Genomic DNA, 21512 nt, shown 5'->3' with positions numbered 1-21512 from the left:
CCAGCCACTTGGAAACCACCCTGACCGGAGCACGGCTTCCCCACGCAGCTATCCTCCATGCTGTCCCCGCACCGGACAGCGCCCCCTCCTCCGGGAGTCGAGGGGAAAGAGAGGAACGCCTGACCACGTCCGGCTCCAGAGAGGCGGCAGCCACTGCCACCGGGCAGGGCCGGGCCGGGCCGCGCCGGGCCTGCCGCCCGCCGCCAGCCCTGCCGTCACCTTGGCGACCGGGCAAAAGCGATTGCGCCACCGGAAGCGACCCGCGGCGCGCGGGGCAGGGCGACGCGGAAGCGGGGGCGGCGCCACCCGGCCGGGCAGGTACCCCCCGCGCTGCAGTACACTGGCCCCGCCCCCGAAGACCCCGCCCGCCGCAGGCCCCGCCCCCTTCCCCTCAGCCGCGGCCGCCGCCGCCGCGGGGGGAGGATGAGGGGGCGCCGCGGGGGGGCTGGTGGTGCAGCCGCGCTCGCCTGATCGGGCCCGGCGGTTCCCCGGCGGTCCTCCGCGCCGCCTCGCACCTCGCCGCCGCCGGGGCGTGCCGTCGCGGCGAGTGGATGCCCAGCGCCTGCCCGCCGCCGCTGCCTGGCGCCTAGCGGGCACCGCCAGGGCAGAGACCCGCGGACGCCATGGGCTGCTGCAGCTCCGCCGCGCAGGTGAGCGGCCCGCGCCCGCCGCCGGGCCCTGCTGCCCCCCTCCCCTCCTGTCCCCGGGCCCTGCTGCCCCCCTCCCCTCCCCTCCCCTCCCCTCCCCTCCCCTCCCCTCCCGTCCCCGGGCCCTGCTGCCCCCCTCCCCTCCCCTCCCGTCCCCGGGCCCTGCTGCCCCCCTCCCCTCCCGTCCCCGGGCCCTGCTGCCCCCCTCCCCTCCCCTCCCCTCCCCTCCCCTCCCCTCCCCTCCCCGGGCCCTGCTGCCCCCTTCCCCTCGCCCTGCTGCCCCCCGCTGCCGGGCCCTGTTATGCCTGCCTGCAGGCCTAGTGTCCCCCACGGCTGTGGCCCCCCTCTCCCTGTCCCCAGGTCTGCCTCTCATGCTGTCCCATGGCTGTACACCCACTTGTTCCCCCCATAGCCGTGCTCTCCGGTGGCTGTTCACCCCCTTTTACCCCTCACAGCCCTGCTCTCCCATGGTTGTGCACCACTTTGCTCCCTTCCACCACCGTAGCCTCACTCTCCTATGGATGTGCATCCTCTTGCTACACCTGTAGCCCCACTAGCCCATGGCTGCGTGCTTGCTTGCATCCCCTGTAACCACACTCTCCTATGGCTGCGAACCCCTTGCTTTAAAGCCCTTTCCCCCCTCATGCCCCGCCAACAGCTCTGCTCTCCCATGGCTGTGAACCCATTGCTCTCCCCTCCCATAGTCCTACTCTCTCATGGCTGTGAACCCCTTTACACCCCCACCACCACCTTGATGCACATAACTGTGCAGTATTTTGCTCCCCTCTGTAGCTCTGCTCTTCCCTCTTATGGCTGTGCACCCCCTTGTTCAGCCCCCATAGTCTTGCTCCCAGCATGCTACGCACTTGCACCCTCTGCATTGCTCTCCACACTGTTCTGTGCGCTGCTTCCCCTATGGATCAGCATTGTCTTGCCCCTTCTTCCCCCAGCCCTGCTATGGCTTTGCAATCTTTGCCATACCCTGCTTCAGTCCCCTGCCACGGCTGCAGCTGCAAACCTGCAGCTCTCCCCTGCCATCCCCATATTCCTTTGCACCCCTGTCCTATGGCTCCACACACCCTGCTCCCCTCTGCCATGCCTCAATGCACCCCCCTGTATAGCTCTGCACTCCCTCCCCTTCCCTGCAGCTTTTCTTTTGGGGGCCCTACTGCCCCACCCCAGAGAGAGGAGCAATCTCATAGGAGGAAACTTGCCATGTCCAGGGCCTCCCCCAGGTCCACTGCCTCTGGAAAGGGAGATGGTCCTAATCCCAGCCCCCTTCCTCACTCCATAGCCAAGGGTTCAGGTGCCTCCCTGCATCCTTCTCCCTGTGTGTGACTGGCCCCATGCACATCTCTTATTTCCAAGCTCGGTTTTTATTTCTTCTCCCTCCCCCCTTGCTCTGCTTTGCCCTTACTGACTCCTTTTTTTTCCCCCAGAGTGGTGCTGCCAAGCAAGGCATAATCAGGAGCTCCACCCAGCGCTCCGGTTTGCGGCTCTGCTTCCCATTTTAACTTTCCCTTTGAACAACATGACCAGGGCTATACTGTTTTTTACTTGGCTCCTTTCTGAAGGCTGTAGGACGAGCGATCATGACTAACACTATGGCTGTGCTTTCCTTGCTTGTAAATGTTCGTTTCCTTTGGCTGTGTCAGTTGCGGTGGCTGAATCCAGCTTCCAGCACACTGCTTATGTGGGAAAGTCCGTCTCTGCTGTCCCAGATGACTCATCACAGAGATGAGTTTTTGTAGCTCATCCGTTCAGGCAGACTTTTTTTTTTTTTAATAAGGGTTCTGTCCTTCCAATGCAAAACACTGCAGAGAGCTGTCCAGTTGCAACAGGGAACATCCTGTCTGTATAGCAAATTTTGCTGCAAAGAGGAAGGCAATCAGCTTTATGGTGCATGAAGAAATGGTTTGAATTTCAGAGAGGGAGTTATATGCCAAATGTTAGGGGAAGATTTTAAAATTGTTTGGTCACTGCAGTAGACTGCTAGGGGAGATTGTGGAGTCTGTATTGTTTGAGGTTTGCTAAAAAACACGTTAGATAAGCATCTGTCAGGAGTGTCTTAAGGAAAGCTGATACAGACTTGGAGCTCTGAGAGTGAAGTTGGTGTTTTGAAGTAATGTTTTGAAGTCTTTTCCAACCTTATTTTCTATGATTCCTACCTAAATTACTTTTCTTAAGTGTGTAAGAGGCCCTTTCTACCTGTTCTTTATGAATTTGTATTGCTGTTTGCTGTTATGTTCTTTTCTTAAATGAAATGCAGGCTTATTTGTGGGTAACATTAGACCAAAAGCAGAAGAAACAGAGGATCAGATGGTTTAAATATCTGGCTTGTTCAAAGGTTTCAACTAACTGATTTTGTTTTTCAGTGAAATTTGTGTTGCAGTGTCAGGATGCATGATGTTAATAGTACAGTACTGAACCTTTCATTTGCTTTCCTTACGTGTAGCAAGACATGGTACAGTAATTGAGCTTTGTATTCCATGTATGTAACTGAAGTATAAAGAATGCTTGTTTATTTAATTCCTTAGCCATGAGCAATTGTGTGTCTCCTCAGGAATTCCAAATCAAAGGCCAGTTGCTGAATATTTTATCAGCAACAATTTTGTCTGGTATATCGATTGCAGAAACCTTGCTAGCAACAGTATAGCATTACATTAAAGCCTAATGTCTGTCTTGTCCTCCCTTTTATCATTAACAGTAAGTGCTGTGTTCCTCATCTACCATTGTCTTTATATTTCCCCCCCCGTTATTTCCTCTTAAGCTTTCCTTGAGCAGGGGTCCATCAGATGTTCCTTCATGTTCCTTCACTTACTTCTTGCTTCTCCCTGTGTAGCTTCATCTTAGTCTTTGACATATAGTCTCTACTCTCATCATGGACTCCTCAACCTCATTCCTTATGACTTTGTTTTTCAAGTTCATTTCTCATTAAGTTTATTCTTCAGCTCTCTAGCCTATTTGATCTTCATCTGCTAATCCCTATTTCTTCTTCTAAGAGAAGTGATTACTTCTGTTTTGATTTTGCCAGCCATCTTATCTGATTACTGCATCTCCAAGTCCTTTCCTCATGACTGCCACCTCCTCATCTCATTTATGATAATGCACCTACCTGTGAGTGGTTGTTGAACCAGGCAGATTTGTTTGACATCTTCTTCCTAACCCTTACTTCATACTCAATTATCCTTTTTTTTTCCCCACCCTGAATTAATTTCCCAGTTCCTTTGCTTTACAGGCTGTCTAGAGCTCTGCCTTAGGCTTTTCCCTGTATCTCTTCCCCTGCAGCATCTAAAGGTTTCCAGAGAAAAACTGATTAGAATTGGCATGTTTACCTTTGCTCAGCACTCTTGCCTGCTATTTACAGTGATGGATTCTAATGTTTACTCTCTGCTTTTTCTGCCTTTAACTGCTTAGCCTGACCCCAAAGACCCATTCATTCAATTTTTCTGTTTTAATTCCAAATTTCTGTTTTTTACCTCTTGCTGCCATCTTATTCCCTTCCTGATTTTATTCTGAGTTACTATCCTTCATCCTTAAAGCTGACAGTCAACTCTAGTCTTCTTCCCTTCTTTTCCAAACTCCTGGAACAGAAAAATTTACCTTTGTTTTTGTACATTCTCTCCTCTTTCTTCGTAGTAAATTCATTCCAATCCAGGTTCGGTGCTCTGCTGAAATTGCCTTCATTAAGATTTCCACAGGCTCCTTCTGGCCAAGTTGCAAGGATTCCCCTCCTATCTTACCCTCCTTGATCTCTGCTGCTTTTGATACTATCTGTAATCCTCTACTACATGATGTCTTATTCTTCCTGGGCTTCTGTAATACTGTCCTCTTGTTACTCTTCGCTGCCTTCTACTCTCTGATTATTATTTTTTCTCCTCTACTGCTATCTGTGCTTGTACTTCCAGTCTTTTTTCCCCCTTTCGTTAACTGACCTCCTATTCTACCAAATTTTTCAACTTGAACTGCTATGAGTGATGTTAACTTAATACAACCATACGAGGCTTTCTTCCAGGTGTACTCATTCTTTCCTGTTGTACCACTGCTCTTTTACCTGTTGAGGCACTTCAGTCTGGGATACTTCTTTCCAGTATATTTTTTTTTTTTCAACTTTGGTCTTATTCCACGTTCACACAAAGTTCTTTCACTTTCCCTGGTGTAGTATCTTCTGTGATCTGCACTTGTTCTTTATCATCACAACCAGAGTTCTTGTTTACCTGTTATTCCGTTTCAGTGTTACAACTGTCATCCTCTTTGTTTCTTTAGTGGCTCGTGCTATTCTCCACTTATTTATGTGAACTTAGTTGTATTGTTTTGTGATTACTGTCTCTTGACTCTCACCATCTTGAAGCTTGAGCTTGTTGGGAAAACCTTGTGCAATGTCAGCTACACCTTACAGTTGTTGTCTTAGAGCAGTCTATGTACTCTTCATTAATTACCATGACAAGATTCTCTTAACATTTCTTTCAACTGTAGTTGTTTGGCCAAAGGGTGCTGACCTATATGAGATGAAAACCTTGTAAAGGACAGGATTAAAAAAACAACCTCTGTGTATCTTCTGTCTTGCAGTGCTGTTAGTTGTCAATACCTTCATGTGGTTTCAGCCCACTGTCCTCCCTTGCCTTATCTTTATCATGAGCTTCTCAAGATGGGTGATTCTGTCTCTTTCATCATGGATCTGCTGTGCAACAAAGCTTAAAAAGTTTTTAGTCATTTTTTGATACAGGTGGTTTTTTTGTTGTGCTGTTTTGGAATTGGATCTTCTCTTCCAAAATGTTGGGATCTTTTGAGCGAATGGTGCCAAAGCTCTGAGTTGATAGAATAATCAAATTTCTTCCAAGTCTTTAGTTTCACTAAAGAAGAAAAATGGAATCTGTAGTTGAGTGGCAATACTCTCTTCCCTTTCTTTTCATTCTTCTCCTTCATCAGTGGTATTTTCTGGTATCTCGCAGCATTAGTCCATTATAAAACTGGATTTGCAGGAGATAACTGTTGGAGTTCATCGCTCCCATGTCACCATAACTGTTAGGGTATGCTGTTAATCTGTTTGATTGAAGTAATCCACACAAGGTTTTGGTTTTTTTGGTGTGGTTTTTTTTAAGCAAGCAAACTTTACATTGTAAACTCAGATTACTCGGTAAACTCCAGTGATCTGGTTTATAGCAGAGCTCCACAAATTTTGCATTGTTATATCTGAGGGGACAGAAATTCATAGTTCATGAAAGGCACCAAGCTGTGGGGAGAAGTGGACCTTAAACTACTTTCTTTTGGAGTTGTTGGGATACAGAATCCATTCTCCCTTCCTGGTCTTCTGCAGTTGAATTGAAGTGGCTGATTGTAGTTAAAAGGCATTTGCTTTGGCAAGGTGTTACAGGAAACAAGGCCTTAGTGTTTGTGTTGGGACTGGGAAATACTGTGTGTGTTTGTTTATTTTATCCTTACAGCTTAGTACGTTAGTGGCTTAATCTAAGATATGTATGGGAGAAACTTGAAATCTTGCTGGAAATTGGAGGTATGACTGGGATAAACAAAGCACATGTTATTCTTGGTGGTTTTAGTGGTGGCCTTGGTTTTTACAAGACTAAAAGAACTTCCTGTTATAAGAGGAGATGAAGGCAGATCCTCCATTAACTTTCCCTTAAGCATCTGCTGTCAAAGCAACGCAGAATAAATCTGGAGTTCTTAACTTTTAAAAAAATTTTGTAGTTCTGATGAAATGTCTCTTCTGAGCTGTTATGGGCAATACAGATCATTAATTGTACTTCAGCCATATCTTCAGTTGTCAGAGGTTCTTGCAGTCAACTGTCTGAATATAGGGGGCATCAAAATATGCCTGTTTCACTGTGGGCGTGGGTACGATCACTGAAGAAGACCAGCTGAATAGCAGTGTTGATGGGCAGAAACAGAATGAGTTGTTACTTCTACTTCCAGGAGCGAGGAAGCTTGACTTCCCGTTCAACACATTGACAGTAGATGAAGCTTCCATTCTAGGCTCTGGCAAGCAGATATATATGAAGGATGAAGCATACAAGCAGGATCCAAGAACAGTGCTAATGAGTCAGGCATCTCATGAAGCTGTTGACTACTTTTCTGTATTTCTGGTCTGTGAGCTCTGTTCGTTTCCTGTGGAACATGAGGTGTCCTTTTACAAATGCTGTCACAAGCAACTGCACAACCTGTGCAAATAATTCCTTTTGATCTTAACGTAGAAAGAAATATTTGAACTACATAGATACTTGTAAGTACTCTTTCAAATTCATTGAATTTTTCCACTGAGGACTAGCTCCTTCTGAAGTTTGGACTATCTTTCAGTTGTATCACATCTTAAAAGTTTTAAGTAGCACGTTATTTCCTTTTCTTTGTCAGGTAACTCAAAGATTGGCTTTTTTAAGTGCTTCACAAAATTATAGTTTGGATTAAGAACAAGCATGGGACATTGCATCCTTACAAGACATGTTTTTTTGTAAAGTGAGAACAGTTTGGAGAAGATTGATTATCTTGCATTGTTAATAGTAAAAGCTAAATCCAAAGCTTATGTTATTGTAATCTAATTGTCATCTAGAATGCTGTCAGCCATCAGACTTTTAGGTTGGTAATTGTGAGGGTATATTGAGTATCATCCAACTGACTGCTCATATTTTTCATTATGAAGAAATGACAATGTTTGTTATGTAGCGAAGTCGTCAACTGTCTTTATGCTGTTCAATCTAAAGGCGAGCTTTGCAGTAACTCTGCATGCCTTTTTCTCCTTTGGGCTGACTGTAATTTTTGTTCCTTTGAACTTACCTCACTGGTTTCTTTGTGAAAATCAACACTTGCAAAGCAACTTGACAGAAACTGTGTCTTTGTTATTTTGTATTTGAATCTTTCTCACTTGAAGGAGCTGTTGGAAAATTGTGTAAATCTTATGCTTTGCTTCTAAAAAACAGTTATGCAGAGTGTTGCCAGGTGACTTCTACCCACTGACTAAACTGATTGCTAATTTTTACCTCTATTTGATGAAACTATACTGAGAGCTTTTTTTGTGTATAAATTTTAGAGAACAAGTCTGTGTTGGTGAATATATAATAGGGTTCTTCCAGGTCTTCCAGCCCCTTTAAAGTTTCACAGATTTATGAAGTAAATACATTTCATTGCATTGATTGGCCTCCTGTCCCTAGGCTTGGTCTTTTTTGGGGTTGTTGGTTTTTTTTTTTTAATTTTCTAGGTAAACAAATTTCTAATGTGGAATAAAAGTTTACAATTGTATGACAACAGCCTCAAGAACATGTGCATACATATTTAAGAAGAGAGAAGAATCAACTTCATTTTGAAGTTCAGCTTTACAGTCCTAAGATTAATTTTCTCTGCTTTAATATGATTTCAACACCCAGTGTGCAATACACTGCAAGAATAGGAGATGATTGCAGTATACAGGAAAGCTGAGATTCCATACTGCATTTTTACATGCTAGTTTCTAGCTGTTGCTGTTTTAACCAGGAATATTGCTAGAATATAGTGGAGGGTCATGGTGAGAGAGAACATGGTGACTTGTGCCTGATATCCTCTCTTAATAAATGTGATGTAGTTAAGCAGCTGTTTACAGCAGAAATGAACTCTGGCCTGTTTTGTTTTTGTTTTAAAATGAAACCACTCTCGTTGCTCTTCAGATACATTATTTCACTGAGGAAGAGACCTCTGAATGTCGTATACAGATCTGTAGAAACAAAACGGGAAACCTATTAAAGTATTTTGTTGAAGGTCATGATAACCATGTCCTGGGAATGCTTTGTCAGACTCCCCCTAGTTTGCTATGAAAAACTGCAAAATAATTGCCTACTTATAAGGAAGTATGCTTATGTAATAAGCTAAGGGCTTGACACATTACTTCCCTTTCCATTCTCCTCCCACCCTTTCTTCCATAAATCAGATAGAGCCTTCTTAGCGTTGGTTCCTGTTGAGCTAATACGCTTTCAATGTCCTCAAGCACTGCCCTCCTATTGTAATCCTGAGTGGTTTTCTTTCTTGTTATGCCAGTTTTGGACCTGTAAGTCAGGATTTCATATTTAAGAAGTTATGTAAACTTTTTTCTTTTTTCCCCCAAGTGTAAGCTTAAAGTTTTTCTGATCTTCATTAGAGGAAGTGGGGAAAATGGTTCTGAGAAGTTTTTATTGTGCTGATGACATCCCTTAAATGTAATTCAATATGGCTATTGGCTTTTCAGTTTCCAACATAGCTCTGTCTTTTGGCTTTCCTACACAGTAATAGAGAAGAATGGACATGGCCAATATATGCAACAGTTAGGTCATAGTGTTCAGTGTAGTGGCACAAGGACCATGTTTGTGTTGACACATGCAAATATGAGCCTCTAACCTCACAGAACTGTCCACCAAGTAGGCATTTGCCTTTGAAAGGTAGGAAGTTCTTCTGCAAGGATTGTAAATGCAATACAAAAATACATAATTTTATTATTTTCAATTGACAAACCCATTTGACTGTAGGATGCATTTTGAAAGAATACTTAGCAAACTGCTATGAATGTCTTTAGAAGTGGCAACATCATTATTTTTCACAGCAGTACTGTGCAGGCCATGAGCTCTTAAAGAGCTGTAGTGTTTTTGGTCTTGAATTCTGGCTTCAGAGACTTTAAAAGGGTGAAAAAATTCTTTTAGAGAAAATTACTCATTACACACGAAGAGAGTGCAAAGAACAGGGGCAGTGTTTTCTATGGAATGTCCTTCATCTTCTGTGGAGACCACTAATTGGAGAGTTCTGCTGTGTTTTTTTTTTTCTTCTGCTAATGTCATGTTGTGATAAAGCTAACACATTTGGAAGCAAAGTGTGTATTGTCATTGGACAATGTTTTACTAGTCCAAAGTTTGAAAATATGTTGTAATTTGGGACTTGCAATCTCATAGTAAGAATAAAATCTGAGAATTGGTTAAACAGGTTGAGGTACAAGTATAAAATTCAATGTGATGAAGTAACTTGGTAGGTGCAAAGTATCCTCAAAAGCAAACTGTTGGTTTTTTTGTGGGGTTGGTTGGTTGGGGGGTTTTTTGGGTTTTGTTTGTGGTGGGGTTTTTTTTGGTTTTTTTTTTGTTTTTTTTGGTTTTTTTATGACTGCTTTTTATTAATGATTAAGAACCATGGAAGTACCAAGCATGCATTGAAATGGATATTTTAATCCTCTGAAAAATATTACTGATATTTGTAAAATGTCTTTATTTATTGCTGCTTTCAAATAAGTACTTAACAACATGTAATGAAGAAAAGAAACAATAACTAAATAGTTTGAGGGTTAAAAACTGGGCTTTTGTCTGCAGATGGCCTTATTTCTAAACTTCAAAACCTCAGCAGGTGTGCTGATCATGTCAGCTCTTTATTTAATCAGCTGTGTTATGTTTCAAGATAAATATTTAAGTTGTAGACTAAGGTGGAAGCATGTAATAAAGGAATTTTAGAAGCAATATTTAATAGGAGTTGACTGAAAAGATGAGTGGAAGATGATATACAACACAGCATATGTCAGATTCGTAAGTGAAGTCTCCACGTATGGGTTTTCAGGGCAAACATCTTTATATTACACCATCAATAATGTTGCAAGTGCTGTCTTATGTGCTCTCAATTTTGTTTACATTATGTTGAAAACTCATAAATACTGTGTGTGGAGTACAAGAACATTAGTGAAGTAGCAGGTGTGGACACATTGAATTGGTGGTATGCTTAGTCTCTGAAGAGAAGCAAAGTACAAATTCATTACCCTTTGGTGGATAACTTTAAAGCAGTATTACACCATCAGAAAACTTCTCCTAGTGGGAGCTCAGTTTCATACTTATAAAGAGCAGATGCATCTCTTCAGTGGACAAGGCATCGGATAACAAGTGGTGATGTGGAGTTATGGGGCAAATAAGGACGTGGGTGCTTATATGTAAAGTGCTGGCATGGGGCTCTCAGTAAAATCCGAAAGCGTGACTAACATCTGCTTTGCAGTAAATTGAAAAATAAAGCGTTTTGGAATGAGATTGAAGCAGAAATTCCACAAAAACTGGCATTAGAAACCACCATGATTTGCATGTTCTGTAATACAGTCCCTTTTGAAATTGCCCAGAGGTGTTTGCGTTGTTATCCAGAGGATGGTGTCATCATGGAGGGCACTTGCAGGGAACAGTGTGTATTGTTTTCTTTTCTTTCTGGAGACGACTGCCACGGTTCTGTAAGTCTGGGGAATTCAAGCTTCTGCCTCCCAGGAGAATGCTATCATCGACAGGCTTTTTGGGGTAGGAGCAATACTACTCTTCCCGAGAGGTAGATCCAGGGCAAGTATACACTAAGAATTTTTTTGGTGTGTTTATGGAGATATTTTTATTGATGCAGCATGGTTCATTCTTCCAGGGAACTGGTATAGTTTAGTAGAGTCAAAGTCTGGGTTTGCTGGTGTGTGTTACTCCTCTGGTAACTCCTCTAGTAATAGAGGCATACCAATAATGTGCTGTATAATAGATCAGTTTTATTGTGAACCTGAGAGAATAATCTGAATTTGTGATAAACTGCAGTAAGCTACTGCTTGGTGCTTTATCTGAACACCTGTAGGTCATGCACAGGAATTCTGTAGGTAATGGTGAGCATTTTAACTAGGGCAACTTCGTGCAGTGTTCTTAGGCTACACTGTGCAGTAAACTAAAGGTTTTCTATAAAAAAAATTGTAAGATAGTTGATGAAGTCATGAACTGAAGATAGTTTTAACACTTCAAGACTTTGCTTTGGACACTTAAACAGAGTGCATTCACCACACAAAGATTTTACATAGGGTGCTAGTTTACTTGAGTTGCTACTTTTGTCCTCAGAAATGTACTTGTGAGGGGAAGTGAGTGTGTTTTTTGGGGGGGTTTAGGTTTTTGGGGCTTTTTTAGGAACAGCGTCATCCGATCTTCAGAGTAATAGAAGATACTAGAATAATTATAGACTTCATTCTCCCTAGAGGTAACAAACACAGACCTTCATATTGGCATTGTCAGGGACTCTAGGCTCCTTATTTGTGAAGGTGTTAGAAAATGTCTTTAACAGGTTAAATGTTGCCTAATGCTTTTGTTTGAAAATGTGAAACAACTTGCTAGATTTTAATTTTATATTCTGATGTTTTAGACACTTGTTCAGATCAGTCATTATCTACTGAGTTGGCTGAATGCTCTGTTTTTCATGAAGTAGTTACTGATGTTTATAGTAAGACACGCTTAGTCTACATCTGTAATTGGTATCACGTATGTTTTAACCACTTTGTGGTCAAAATGTAGGTCAGATGCAGCATACTGGTCATCTTATTCACTGCAGTTTAACATTCATAATGAAAGGAGAGGAATGGCTGGTAACTTCATTTGATGTCAAAAAGGCTGTAGCTGCTTATGGAATAGGGGACTTATGTCTTGGCTTTAGGCTTCAGGTTAGAGCAACCTAGAAACATCCTAAACTATTAATGCTTGGGGTCAGGACTCATTTCCTCTTTAGGCTCTAGAATCAAGATCTCTTCAGAGGTGGAAGAAGTTTCATTAGGACAATATACAGTTGCTGCTAGTTCTTCTTTTAAACAGCTGAATAGTGAGAAAGGTGTGCCATGTCTTGGACAGAAAAAATGCCATGCTTTCTGATAAACTGGAGAATTACATTCTTGCATTGGAAACATTTTGGTAAACTAGTAAATTATGGTTCTTCTTTTTCATACGTGGTATGCTTCATGGTAAAGGCCAGCATGTGATTGGGACTGTTCTTTAGCTTGTGAAGATACGTAAAATGAGTAAAGAATTAGCTTCTTAAATGGTCATTAGGAAATGCTGACAAATGTTTCAAGAACTGTCCTTTTTTTTTTGGCAGTGTGGGGATGTTTCAATAGCATGTGAAGTTGTAGTTTTAAACTTAGCTTGCAGGACAACTTAACTTCTGGACTGGATGACTTCTTGGTAGCAACCTCTTTAACCTGGCTTGCCCATTTCCCAAGGAGAACTCAAGAGTGGACCATGCCTTACATGTCATTTTGTGGTGTGCACAGTATTGCAAACGGACCTACCAATTCCAAAACATCAAACTTGCATTGTAGGTGTAAAACAACTGTATTATGTACTCACTGTGATATTGGAATAAACTGAATGCTATTCATACAATCAGTTGAATCTCTGGCACTTTATCAGAGCCAGCCTTCCTTCTAGGAAAGGTAGGTTCTCCAGGACTCAGTGGCAGTTTCCCACAAAGGATCCCAGTCAGGATAAGTATCCTTTTTTGCCTCTGAGGTCTGTTTATTAATGCTATGTGCACGCTGTGGTTCTTTGTCTCCTATGTAGATGGGTAGCTACACAGTCATTTCTGAATTCCTTCATTTACATATACAAACAGCAGTCATTTCTATTTACTCTCCTGTATTGACTGAGCTGCAGTGGCATATACTCTGAATCCAGATGTTACATCAAGGTGATAAAACAACAGAGAATTAAAAGGGAATGTAGTTAGATGAATGTGGTTGTTAGGATGGGGTTTTATAACAAATTATCTTAAACTGCCACATCAATAATAATATCCCTGAGGATTTTTGAAAGTACAATAAAAACTATCCTTTCATTTAAAAAGAAAAAAACCTGAAATACTTGCAACCCAGAATTTTCAGTATCTTCTTACCATTATTGAAACTGGTTAGAAATTAGTGGATATTCCAAGTTTTTCTACAGTGACTCTCTGCAGAGCAAAAACCCCTAAATTTATTAAAGCTATTTGAAAAGTTATGTAATCCTTTTGTAGTAATTTAAACTGCTGGTAACTTACTTAAAAAAAAAAAATTAAAATCTTTGGCACAGTTTACACACATTTCAATGCTTCAGGAAACTACTTCTCCTCCCCCCCCCCCCCATAACTCTTAAAAATCATGGATCCAACTTAGCTAACTTGGCAGTGATAGCTAATTCAGTAGTGATAGTTGATTCAGATCTTCAACTGAGTTCCTGTGAGCTTAATGAAAGATTCAGGGTCAAACTGTTGCCACAGAGAAAGGGGCTTTAACAAAAGCTGAGTTACTCTTAAATATCAGAAAACCTACATGAGAAGGAAAAAAAAAAATCAGGAATTGTTTCCACTGCATGAAGAACTATGATCAGAACTTCCCCTTTGTTAGATATCAGAGGATCTGGTTGTACTGTGCAGAAAGACCAAAGGAAATCAATCTTAACTAGTTCCATGGCTTTTAGAACTATTGATTTGTTTTTTAGCTCGGTTCTGTGCTTAAAAAACAAAATAAACCTATGTCCCACTGAAAAGAATAGTCATGGACACTATTTTGAGGAACAAATGGGAGTTCAGATATTGACGCATACCGATATTTGTAACTGACAGCCTAAAACAACAGTTCTGTGAAAAGAAGATACATCTTAAATTTTCTTAAATTTTGTAAGTGGTCTTAGGGAGGAAATCTTTGTAAAGGGCGTGCAGTTGCCGTCATGATTGAGATGTTAAAAACTTGGAAGGTAGATGTGTAATGTAGAAGGGAGACTAAGGGCCAGAAGAGGTTAAAAATTCAGCATGCATTGGTGAGTGGAGAGTAGTGGATGGATTTATTTTGTGAATTTATGCAGTCTTTAAGGAAAGGTCAAATAATGTATTAATGTAAATGGTGAAAGCAGTGGTGAAGTTTCCATACACTAGGTCTGTGTCTGGCAGTACTATAACCCACCAGTTGAACCAACAGAAGTTTCAGAAATCATAAGTGGTCTGGAAAGTCACATCCTTAAAGCATGGTGTGAGCTGCTAAAGGGGGAATGGGCCAAATGCTGAAGTGCCTGAGTATGCTAAAATCTGAAAAAACTTTGTAAATCTAGGCCTGATTGTTTAGACAGATGAATCAAAATGCCATGTCTTGTATTCAGTATTCAATAGAAAAAAAGTGGCCATTTCTAAGCATAGAAAAGACAAAAGCATGTTCTCAATGCCTGCAAATGGAAAACTGGATGTTTTGCAGCATCTTCGTCTTGTGTTAGAACCAGGTTGAAAGAAAAAAGGAAACTAAACCAAAAGAATTTACTGCTTTTTAAGATAGGATGTCAAAATGATTTGTGCATATCTCCGTTTAAAAACTATTTCAACTTTTCTGTCTTATTTTCTCTTATATTTGACTTGAAGTGGAACTGATTTAAACCAAATGCTGAAGTAGAAGAATATTGCATCACTATGCTTCGTCTGCATGTAAGGTTTTATCTAGCATTACTTGCAAGTAGAGATAACGAATAATTTGTCCTGGATGTGGATCTTCCAGGAGTTTAGAGCACCTGCACTTGGAAGCCTTCTCTTGAGCCAGAACAGCATAGCTCATGTAACTGGTATCTCATGAAGTTTAACTCTGTTTGGTTTTGCTGGCTGTGGACATTGCTTTAAAATTTTGTTTTCTCTTGGCTTTCTTAACACTGTGTATAGTAGTCCTGGAGTTAGATTAGCAGTGTGGAAGACTGCTCTTCCTCATGACTAGTGAATCTTCCTATAGGATTTTGATGGGGCATCCTTTGTCCTGGATCTCTTCTGAGGCTTGTTTTGGGCTGAAGAATGTGAGGGTTGTATTTATTTGTTCTGGTTTGGTTTTATTTCTTGTCATTAACTATCTGAATGAAGCTGTGACTGTATTCTTACAACCCCTGTGTTCATACGCAAATCAGAATAGTCCTATACTCTCCAGTTGCTAGCTTAAAATCACTAGCCAAAGTAAAGCCTAGAGTCTTAACGTCTCCCTGCATCTCCTTTTCATCCAGTGGATGTTACTCAGGCCAGTTATTCATTGGGTTGTCCTTAATTCAGCCCATATGTCTCAGTAGTAGCTTCATTTTCTTCTTCCTGAAACATACGATCTGATCACCACAAGATTTTAGGATTCTTTCTGCTGCCTTTCTCATGATGTTGCAACATTCTCTGTTGATGGCAAATTCCATCTTTATCCTGATCATCTTCACATCTTTGCTACTTCCCCACAGCTTGATTATCCATATATATAATACTGCAGATGTTCTTTACTTGGCTTCTTGCTTCAGTCACATCACTCCCAAATTGTACACTGCATGAGACATTTTGTGGTTAAAAAAATTCTCTGTAACTCTTTGTATCTGTAGTCCCCTGCTGCCATGCTGTATTTTCACACTTTTTTTGTGCTTTTATGCGTGTGTTGCACTCTGGTTGGGGCAGGTGAGTGCTTGTATGGTAGCATCCAGTACAGCTATTACAGTTAACAGTCAAAGTGGTAACCATTGGTTTTGTGCTATGCTGATACCTGTAAACAAGTATATTGCAGTATGCAGAAGACATGTGAGTTCAGACCTGCTATTTGGTGCTGCAGTGGTCTATTTTGGAAGTGGCAGGGAGAAAGCAATCTGGAGGGTGGAGTTTCTATGTTTGTTTTGAAGTGATTGGATGCAATGAATACTAAGAAAATAGCCCCTTTATTTATTTATTGCATACAAGTACTTGCTGGCTTGAGACCATGTAGCTCTGAATTCAACTAGAAAAGTCAACAGCTAATGTGCTGGCATTCTTCATGCTTCTCTTCTGCAAGAGAAAGCCTAACTTTAGACGTCCCACTTTCTAGGTGTGGAATTAGGATGTAATTGTAAAATTGTGCTGCACCCAACAGGACTGATTTGTTTTTGAGAAATGTTGAGTTTGCTAAGTCTTCTGCAAAATGGACAGACGTAAACTTCTGAACCACTCATTTGGGTTCTTGAGTAAATAACTCTTCAAATCAGCACAGAAGAGCTGTTATGGGCAGGAAAAGTGTTCCCAACCTGCAAGTTTGTTTTGGAGAGACAGGCTCTTTTGCCTTCTTTCCACTCTTGACTGATAGTGCTCCTGATTCTCTGTGCTGTTGTAACAGTGCACCGGTAGTCTTGTGCTATGTTAAGGGCAAGAACATCCATAGAGAGCATAGCATAAATTATGTAAGCTCTGTTTTAAGAGAAAATTTAAAATGAGACAAATAGTTTCCAAAAATTTTCTTTTTCCTCTAGGTTATCTAACTTTCTTGCATCAGCAAATACTGAAGTCTCTTAATCTGTATGGAGGAAAGGCTGAAATCAGTAGAAGTGCTGATTTAGAATTCCAGGCAAAGCATGTCTGCTAAAATTTTATGGTATTTCACTTACAACGGAGACAAAGCATAGTTTCCAGAGTGCAGAACAAACGACATTTGTTAGACCTTATGTTGACCACAGATTAGCAATTTGTGTTGCCCAGGCATTAATATCACGGTCTGAGGAAACATCTAAGGGTGTAGAGTGGACAGGGAGCAGTCACTAGAGACACAGACACCGACATCAAAGATGAGGATGAAGGGCTTTGAAGCTATGGAAGAAGATTCAGTGGACATCTAGAATACAAGGAAGCAACTGAGAAGAAAACAGCATATAGGTAATGGCAGCTAGCTTGGGTTGTAGCAAGGTCTGGAGAGAAGAAAGATTGGACGAGCTACTAGAGAAGGGCGTTGTTCTAAAGATGTATAATTTCATGCCATGTTAGTATGCTAGGTGGTTAAATTGAAGGTTGGTAAGTATCTAGTGCCTTTTGAGTTGCCTCCAAGGGTACTTTTTGTTAAAATACATTCTCTTTTTTTTTTTTTTTAATGTTTTGGAGCAGAGTAAAGGCTATGAACACAGAATTAATTCCTCTGTGTAACCTTCTAAGTATGCGCTACACCATGGCATTTCAAGTTTCTTTTTGACATATAAATTACAGTCCACTTAGTAAATAAAATGGATTACTTACGGTAATTGTGACTAGTCAGACAACCTAAATCTTTGCCAGAGCTATTCCAGAGGACGTCCAGTGGCTTTTAAAAATCCTATTAAAAGATTTTGTTTGCAGATGGTATAGAGAGGATAAAAAAAAACCCCAACAAAACAAACAAACCACCCTATGCGGTGCATCTTACTGCTCCCTCTTTTGTCAAGGGCAGCTTACTCTTAAGGTGCAGCTATAGCTGAAATTTACCTCTGCTGTTTGAAAATAAACGTAAATCTATAAAGAATCCAGAGTTCTTGGACGGGATTTAGGAATAGGGAGCATGAAGCTTTACATATTTTATGCAATTATGATTATGCTAATTATAACAATATAAATGTCACAATCTTGTTATAAATGTTAAGTTTGAATAGTGTGTTAGTTTTAAGTGTGAACCTCCAGGATCAGAGGACAGTTTTGTTGAATGAGTGTAGTAGAGTGCATAATGTGACCTTTTAGCGCCTCTCACTACTGATTACTGAGTAAAATAAAAAGAAGTTTGACTGTTCAGAACTCAGAGTGAATTTGCAGTTTGAATTAAAAATACAAATAACAACATCTGCAAGTGGAACTTCCGTAATACAAGTTTGCAAAAGTAGCATGGAATTTCCTAATGCAAAGCCAGACTACTTAGAAGACTGTGCTTTTTGAAGCATGGTCCATGCAGGATTTCATTTATATTGTACCCAGTTTGTAGTTTCTAATGGTAGTACTTGAAAAGGTTGCTTTGTGCTTGTGAATTAGCAAAAAACAAAGCAGCACCAAACAGCAAAACAGCACCTTGCTAATATCACATGAGTTACATGCTATAGCTTTTTTTGATAAAAATCTGCAAAAATACATACTGGAGATAAAAGCTGTTGACATTTCATCCAAGCATTCTGTTTTAATTCAGTACTGACATTTGCTACCTTGTCAACAAAGTCTTGAAGATGCTTCAGAATCTTGAGAAGAAAAAGAAATTCAGAATTTGAATAGGTTACCCCTTTTGCTCTGTCTCTGAAGAGAGGTGTTCTGTATTCTCCCTATATCAATCTTTTCTTCTTCAAGTATGAAAACAATGGGTGCATTTTTTGGGTCTTAGTAGACATATGTGAACAGTTAGTATTTGGGAACTAATTGAAAAAGCTTGTCTGTGTAACTGTATTTTTAAAAGTAGCTATAATAAATATTTTTGTTATAATAAATTCTGACACAGTAGTTAGTTTTGTGCTACAGCCAATGCTCATTCTTTTCTTAAAATCATTCTTTTCTTGGCAAAATGACTGTTTAACAGACTTTAATTATCTTAGCAGTGTATACACACTTGAGAAATTTTACCTCGTGAGCAGCAAACTATTTGAATTGCTGACAACTGCTTTTTATACTTTGCAATAGAGCCTCCATCACTGAGTATTTAAACCTTTAAGTACATGACTTTCCTTTCTGGCACCTGGACAATACTGACTAGGGATTTCTTTGCTGAAATGTTAAGCTCAGCTGCCTCTTGGCAGGTAGAGAACTGTTCGTTTAACAACAATTTATGACCTCCTTTCTACGTGCACTGTACTTGTTAAACCTGCCAATAGTGTTTTAAAACTTAGGAGCTTTTGAAAAGTTTAACCTTTTATCCTTCTTGGAAAGCAGATTACTGGAAGGTAGCTGTGGAAGACTGCACTAGCAGATATTGTTGATTCCATGCCATTAGCTTCTCTTTTCTGTTCATTAAAAAAAAAAAAAAGTGAAAATAACCTGGTTTGCAGATAAATACCTGTAAATTCCTGGGTAAATTACCTGTTTTCTGGATAAATAATTCTTTGTCGATCTGGCTTCCAGTGGAGGCACTTCTTTTGAAGTGTCTTTCATGAGGTTTGCTCTTTAAGTTTTTTGACAAAGCTGCTTCAGCTATATCAGAGTTTAAAGATAACTCCTGCTGTATGTTAACGCCTTGGAGAATCATTTTCTGCCTCTTTCTGTTATGAGCAGGAGACAATTAAAAAAAGTATTGTTAACCTCATCTCTCTCTTCTCACACAAGAGCTCCAAGCGAGAGTGGAAGCCTCTGGAGGACCACAGCTGCACAGATGTACCATGGCTGCTCTTATTCATCCTCTTCTGCATAGGAATGGTGAGTAATATACAAAGGATTCTGTGAATGTTATATAGTTGAAGAGTGTGCATTCATTGGAAAGAAGTTTTAAAACCCTTCAGTAACTTAGTCACTGGGTAAGGTCAGGGCATACTGGCATGGAAACCACCAGCTGTAGAACAGAAATGGGTAGGATGTACACATCAAATGCCTTTGCTACCAAATTTATTGGATCCATAATTTATTGTTTGTGCCAGTTCTTGCTCCATCGCCTGAAACTCCAGTTTCATTTGTAAGTGATTTTCAGTATGGTGAGGTATCACTTGACCCGTGTTCCTTATGGGACTGTGGATGTCCCAGAAATGATAGCTTTGAGTCTAGTAAACAGTTTTGTGAATCACAGTAAACTTTTTGCTGAGAAACAAAGATTCTGAATATCAAACAGTTGACTGTTTTTTTTCTTGGATGCTTAGTAGAAGCACCTACTATTAACAACCATATTACTAATGGTAAGGTCTTTCTTTCCAAGTTATCACAGCTTTGTCCTGTGTGATGAAACCTTCACCTTTCTCAAGACAGCCTCAGAACACTGTGCAATTTATATTTTTAAAATCCCAAAACCTCCAAGAGCTGCAGATTAGTGAAAACTAGAAATACACTTAATTTTATTTTATTTCATGGACCTACATATGCTGTTCCTCCTAAACAGAGAATGTCTGTCACTATCTTGTAATGCTGTGTTGCAAGCAGTAGGAGTTTGGGATTTCTGTGCTGTTAGCTTTCTTTTCTACTGCCCCTTGGTCTCTGGTCTTTGGAATTATTCCATTGAAAAATTTCTTTTTCTTTCCCCAAAGTGTTTGTCATTGGCTGTGCTTCAAATGCAAAGATGATGTTTTAAGTCATATGAATTCCGTTCTCTCTGTAATGTGAATATCTTAAAATTGTAAAAAGCACAGGACTTCCTGAAACAAACAGCTCTTTTTTGTGATTGTTTTTTTCCTGCCTTTGTTGATGTTCCCTGGTTACTCGGTCTATACCTACCTGTTCCCCCAATTATAAATTAGTCTGCTGTGGGTGAGTGTCCCAGATTTTCCTGTCTAAGCAATATGATATACAGAGCAATCATCCTGTTGGGTCAAATACCCTGTTAGTTACTGTTCTAGGGGACTTCACTTGAAGGGTCAGGTACCATGATGGGTCAGGAGGGCATCCCCACACTGTTGTAAATCAGCTTAGATGGATGAGGAATTGCATGATTTGCCTTACCTTGTGTGTAGGGAAAAAATTCTTGAACCAGCCAAGAACCTGAGTACTGTTGTATGTAAAATGCGTGCTAGTATGTCCTTTACAGAATAGTAAGGGATCCAAGAAATTGAAAGTGATTGCTGGAAATCAGCTTTAATTATTACTTGTGATAGCCTTTTGCTCACTTTGCCCTTGTTTTCACTTTGAGCGTTAAGTCTGTAAGTGCATTAGTGCATTGGCAAGAGAAAGATAATGACCAGCTTGCTGTCTGGAATTTCTCTTTAGTGATAGCCTGTCTGTCAGAGAAGGTCACTCTCCTGTATCTTCAGACCTTTAAAACCACCCACATTTTACCTGTTCCATGCCGACTTCATTACCTGTTGTCATCATCTCATCTGATCCTGTCACTGCCATCTGTTGCTCCACACATTTGTCTCAGCTGTTTACTCTGCTTCCCCTTCTCAAATCTTAGCTTGCCTCATCTGTAAAAACACTTCATTGATGGTAGCAGACCGAGCCGATGGTTCACTTCTCCCTGTCAGTGGTGTGGCTAGAGAGCTAAAGATTCTTTTGGGCTGGTCTCCTGTTGGCATAATCACTGCCTTGATCTTGGTTTTGCTAGTGAAATATCTATGAAAGTTGACAGCAAGACCCGCCTGACATTGGGTATTTTCCTCAGCTCTGTCTGAGCTATTTTGCATTCTCTTGCTCTGTGTCTGTTTCTTTCCTGTATTTGAACCCAGCATCTGGAACCACAGGGCCTTGACCTAGTCACTTGCTTTAGAG

General features: G+C 40.9%; 1 protein-coding gene across 2 annotated transcripts in view; it reads left to right on the top strand.

Annotated features, from left to right (window-relative positions):
- Positions 1-290: 290 nt before the first annotated feature.
- The window catches only part of SLC44A1 (solute carrier family 44 member 1), a 71762-nt gene continuing 50540 nt past the window's right edge, over positions 291-21512 (top strand). For both annotated transcript variants that reach the window (XM_075526793.1, XM_075526792.1), the window contains exons 1-2: positions 291-650; positions 19431-19520. In XM_075526793.1, the coding sequence (XP_075382908.1) occupies positions 624-650; positions 19431-19520 (117 nt within the window). In that variant the 5' untranslated portion in view covers positions 291-623. The remainder of the gene's footprint in view (positions 651-19430; positions 19521-21512) is intronic.

This window comes from Mycteria americana, chromosome Z (genome assembly GCF_035582795.1).
Source record: "Mycteria americana isolate JAX WOST 10 ecotype Jacksonville Zoo and Gardens chromosome Z, USCA_MyAme_1.0, whole genome shotgun sequence".
Taxonomy (NCBI): Eukaryota; Metazoa; Chordata; class Aves; order Ciconiiformes; family Ciconiidae; genus Mycteria; species Mycteria americana.
This window is presented reverse-complemented; position numbering and strand designations above follow the sequence as displayed.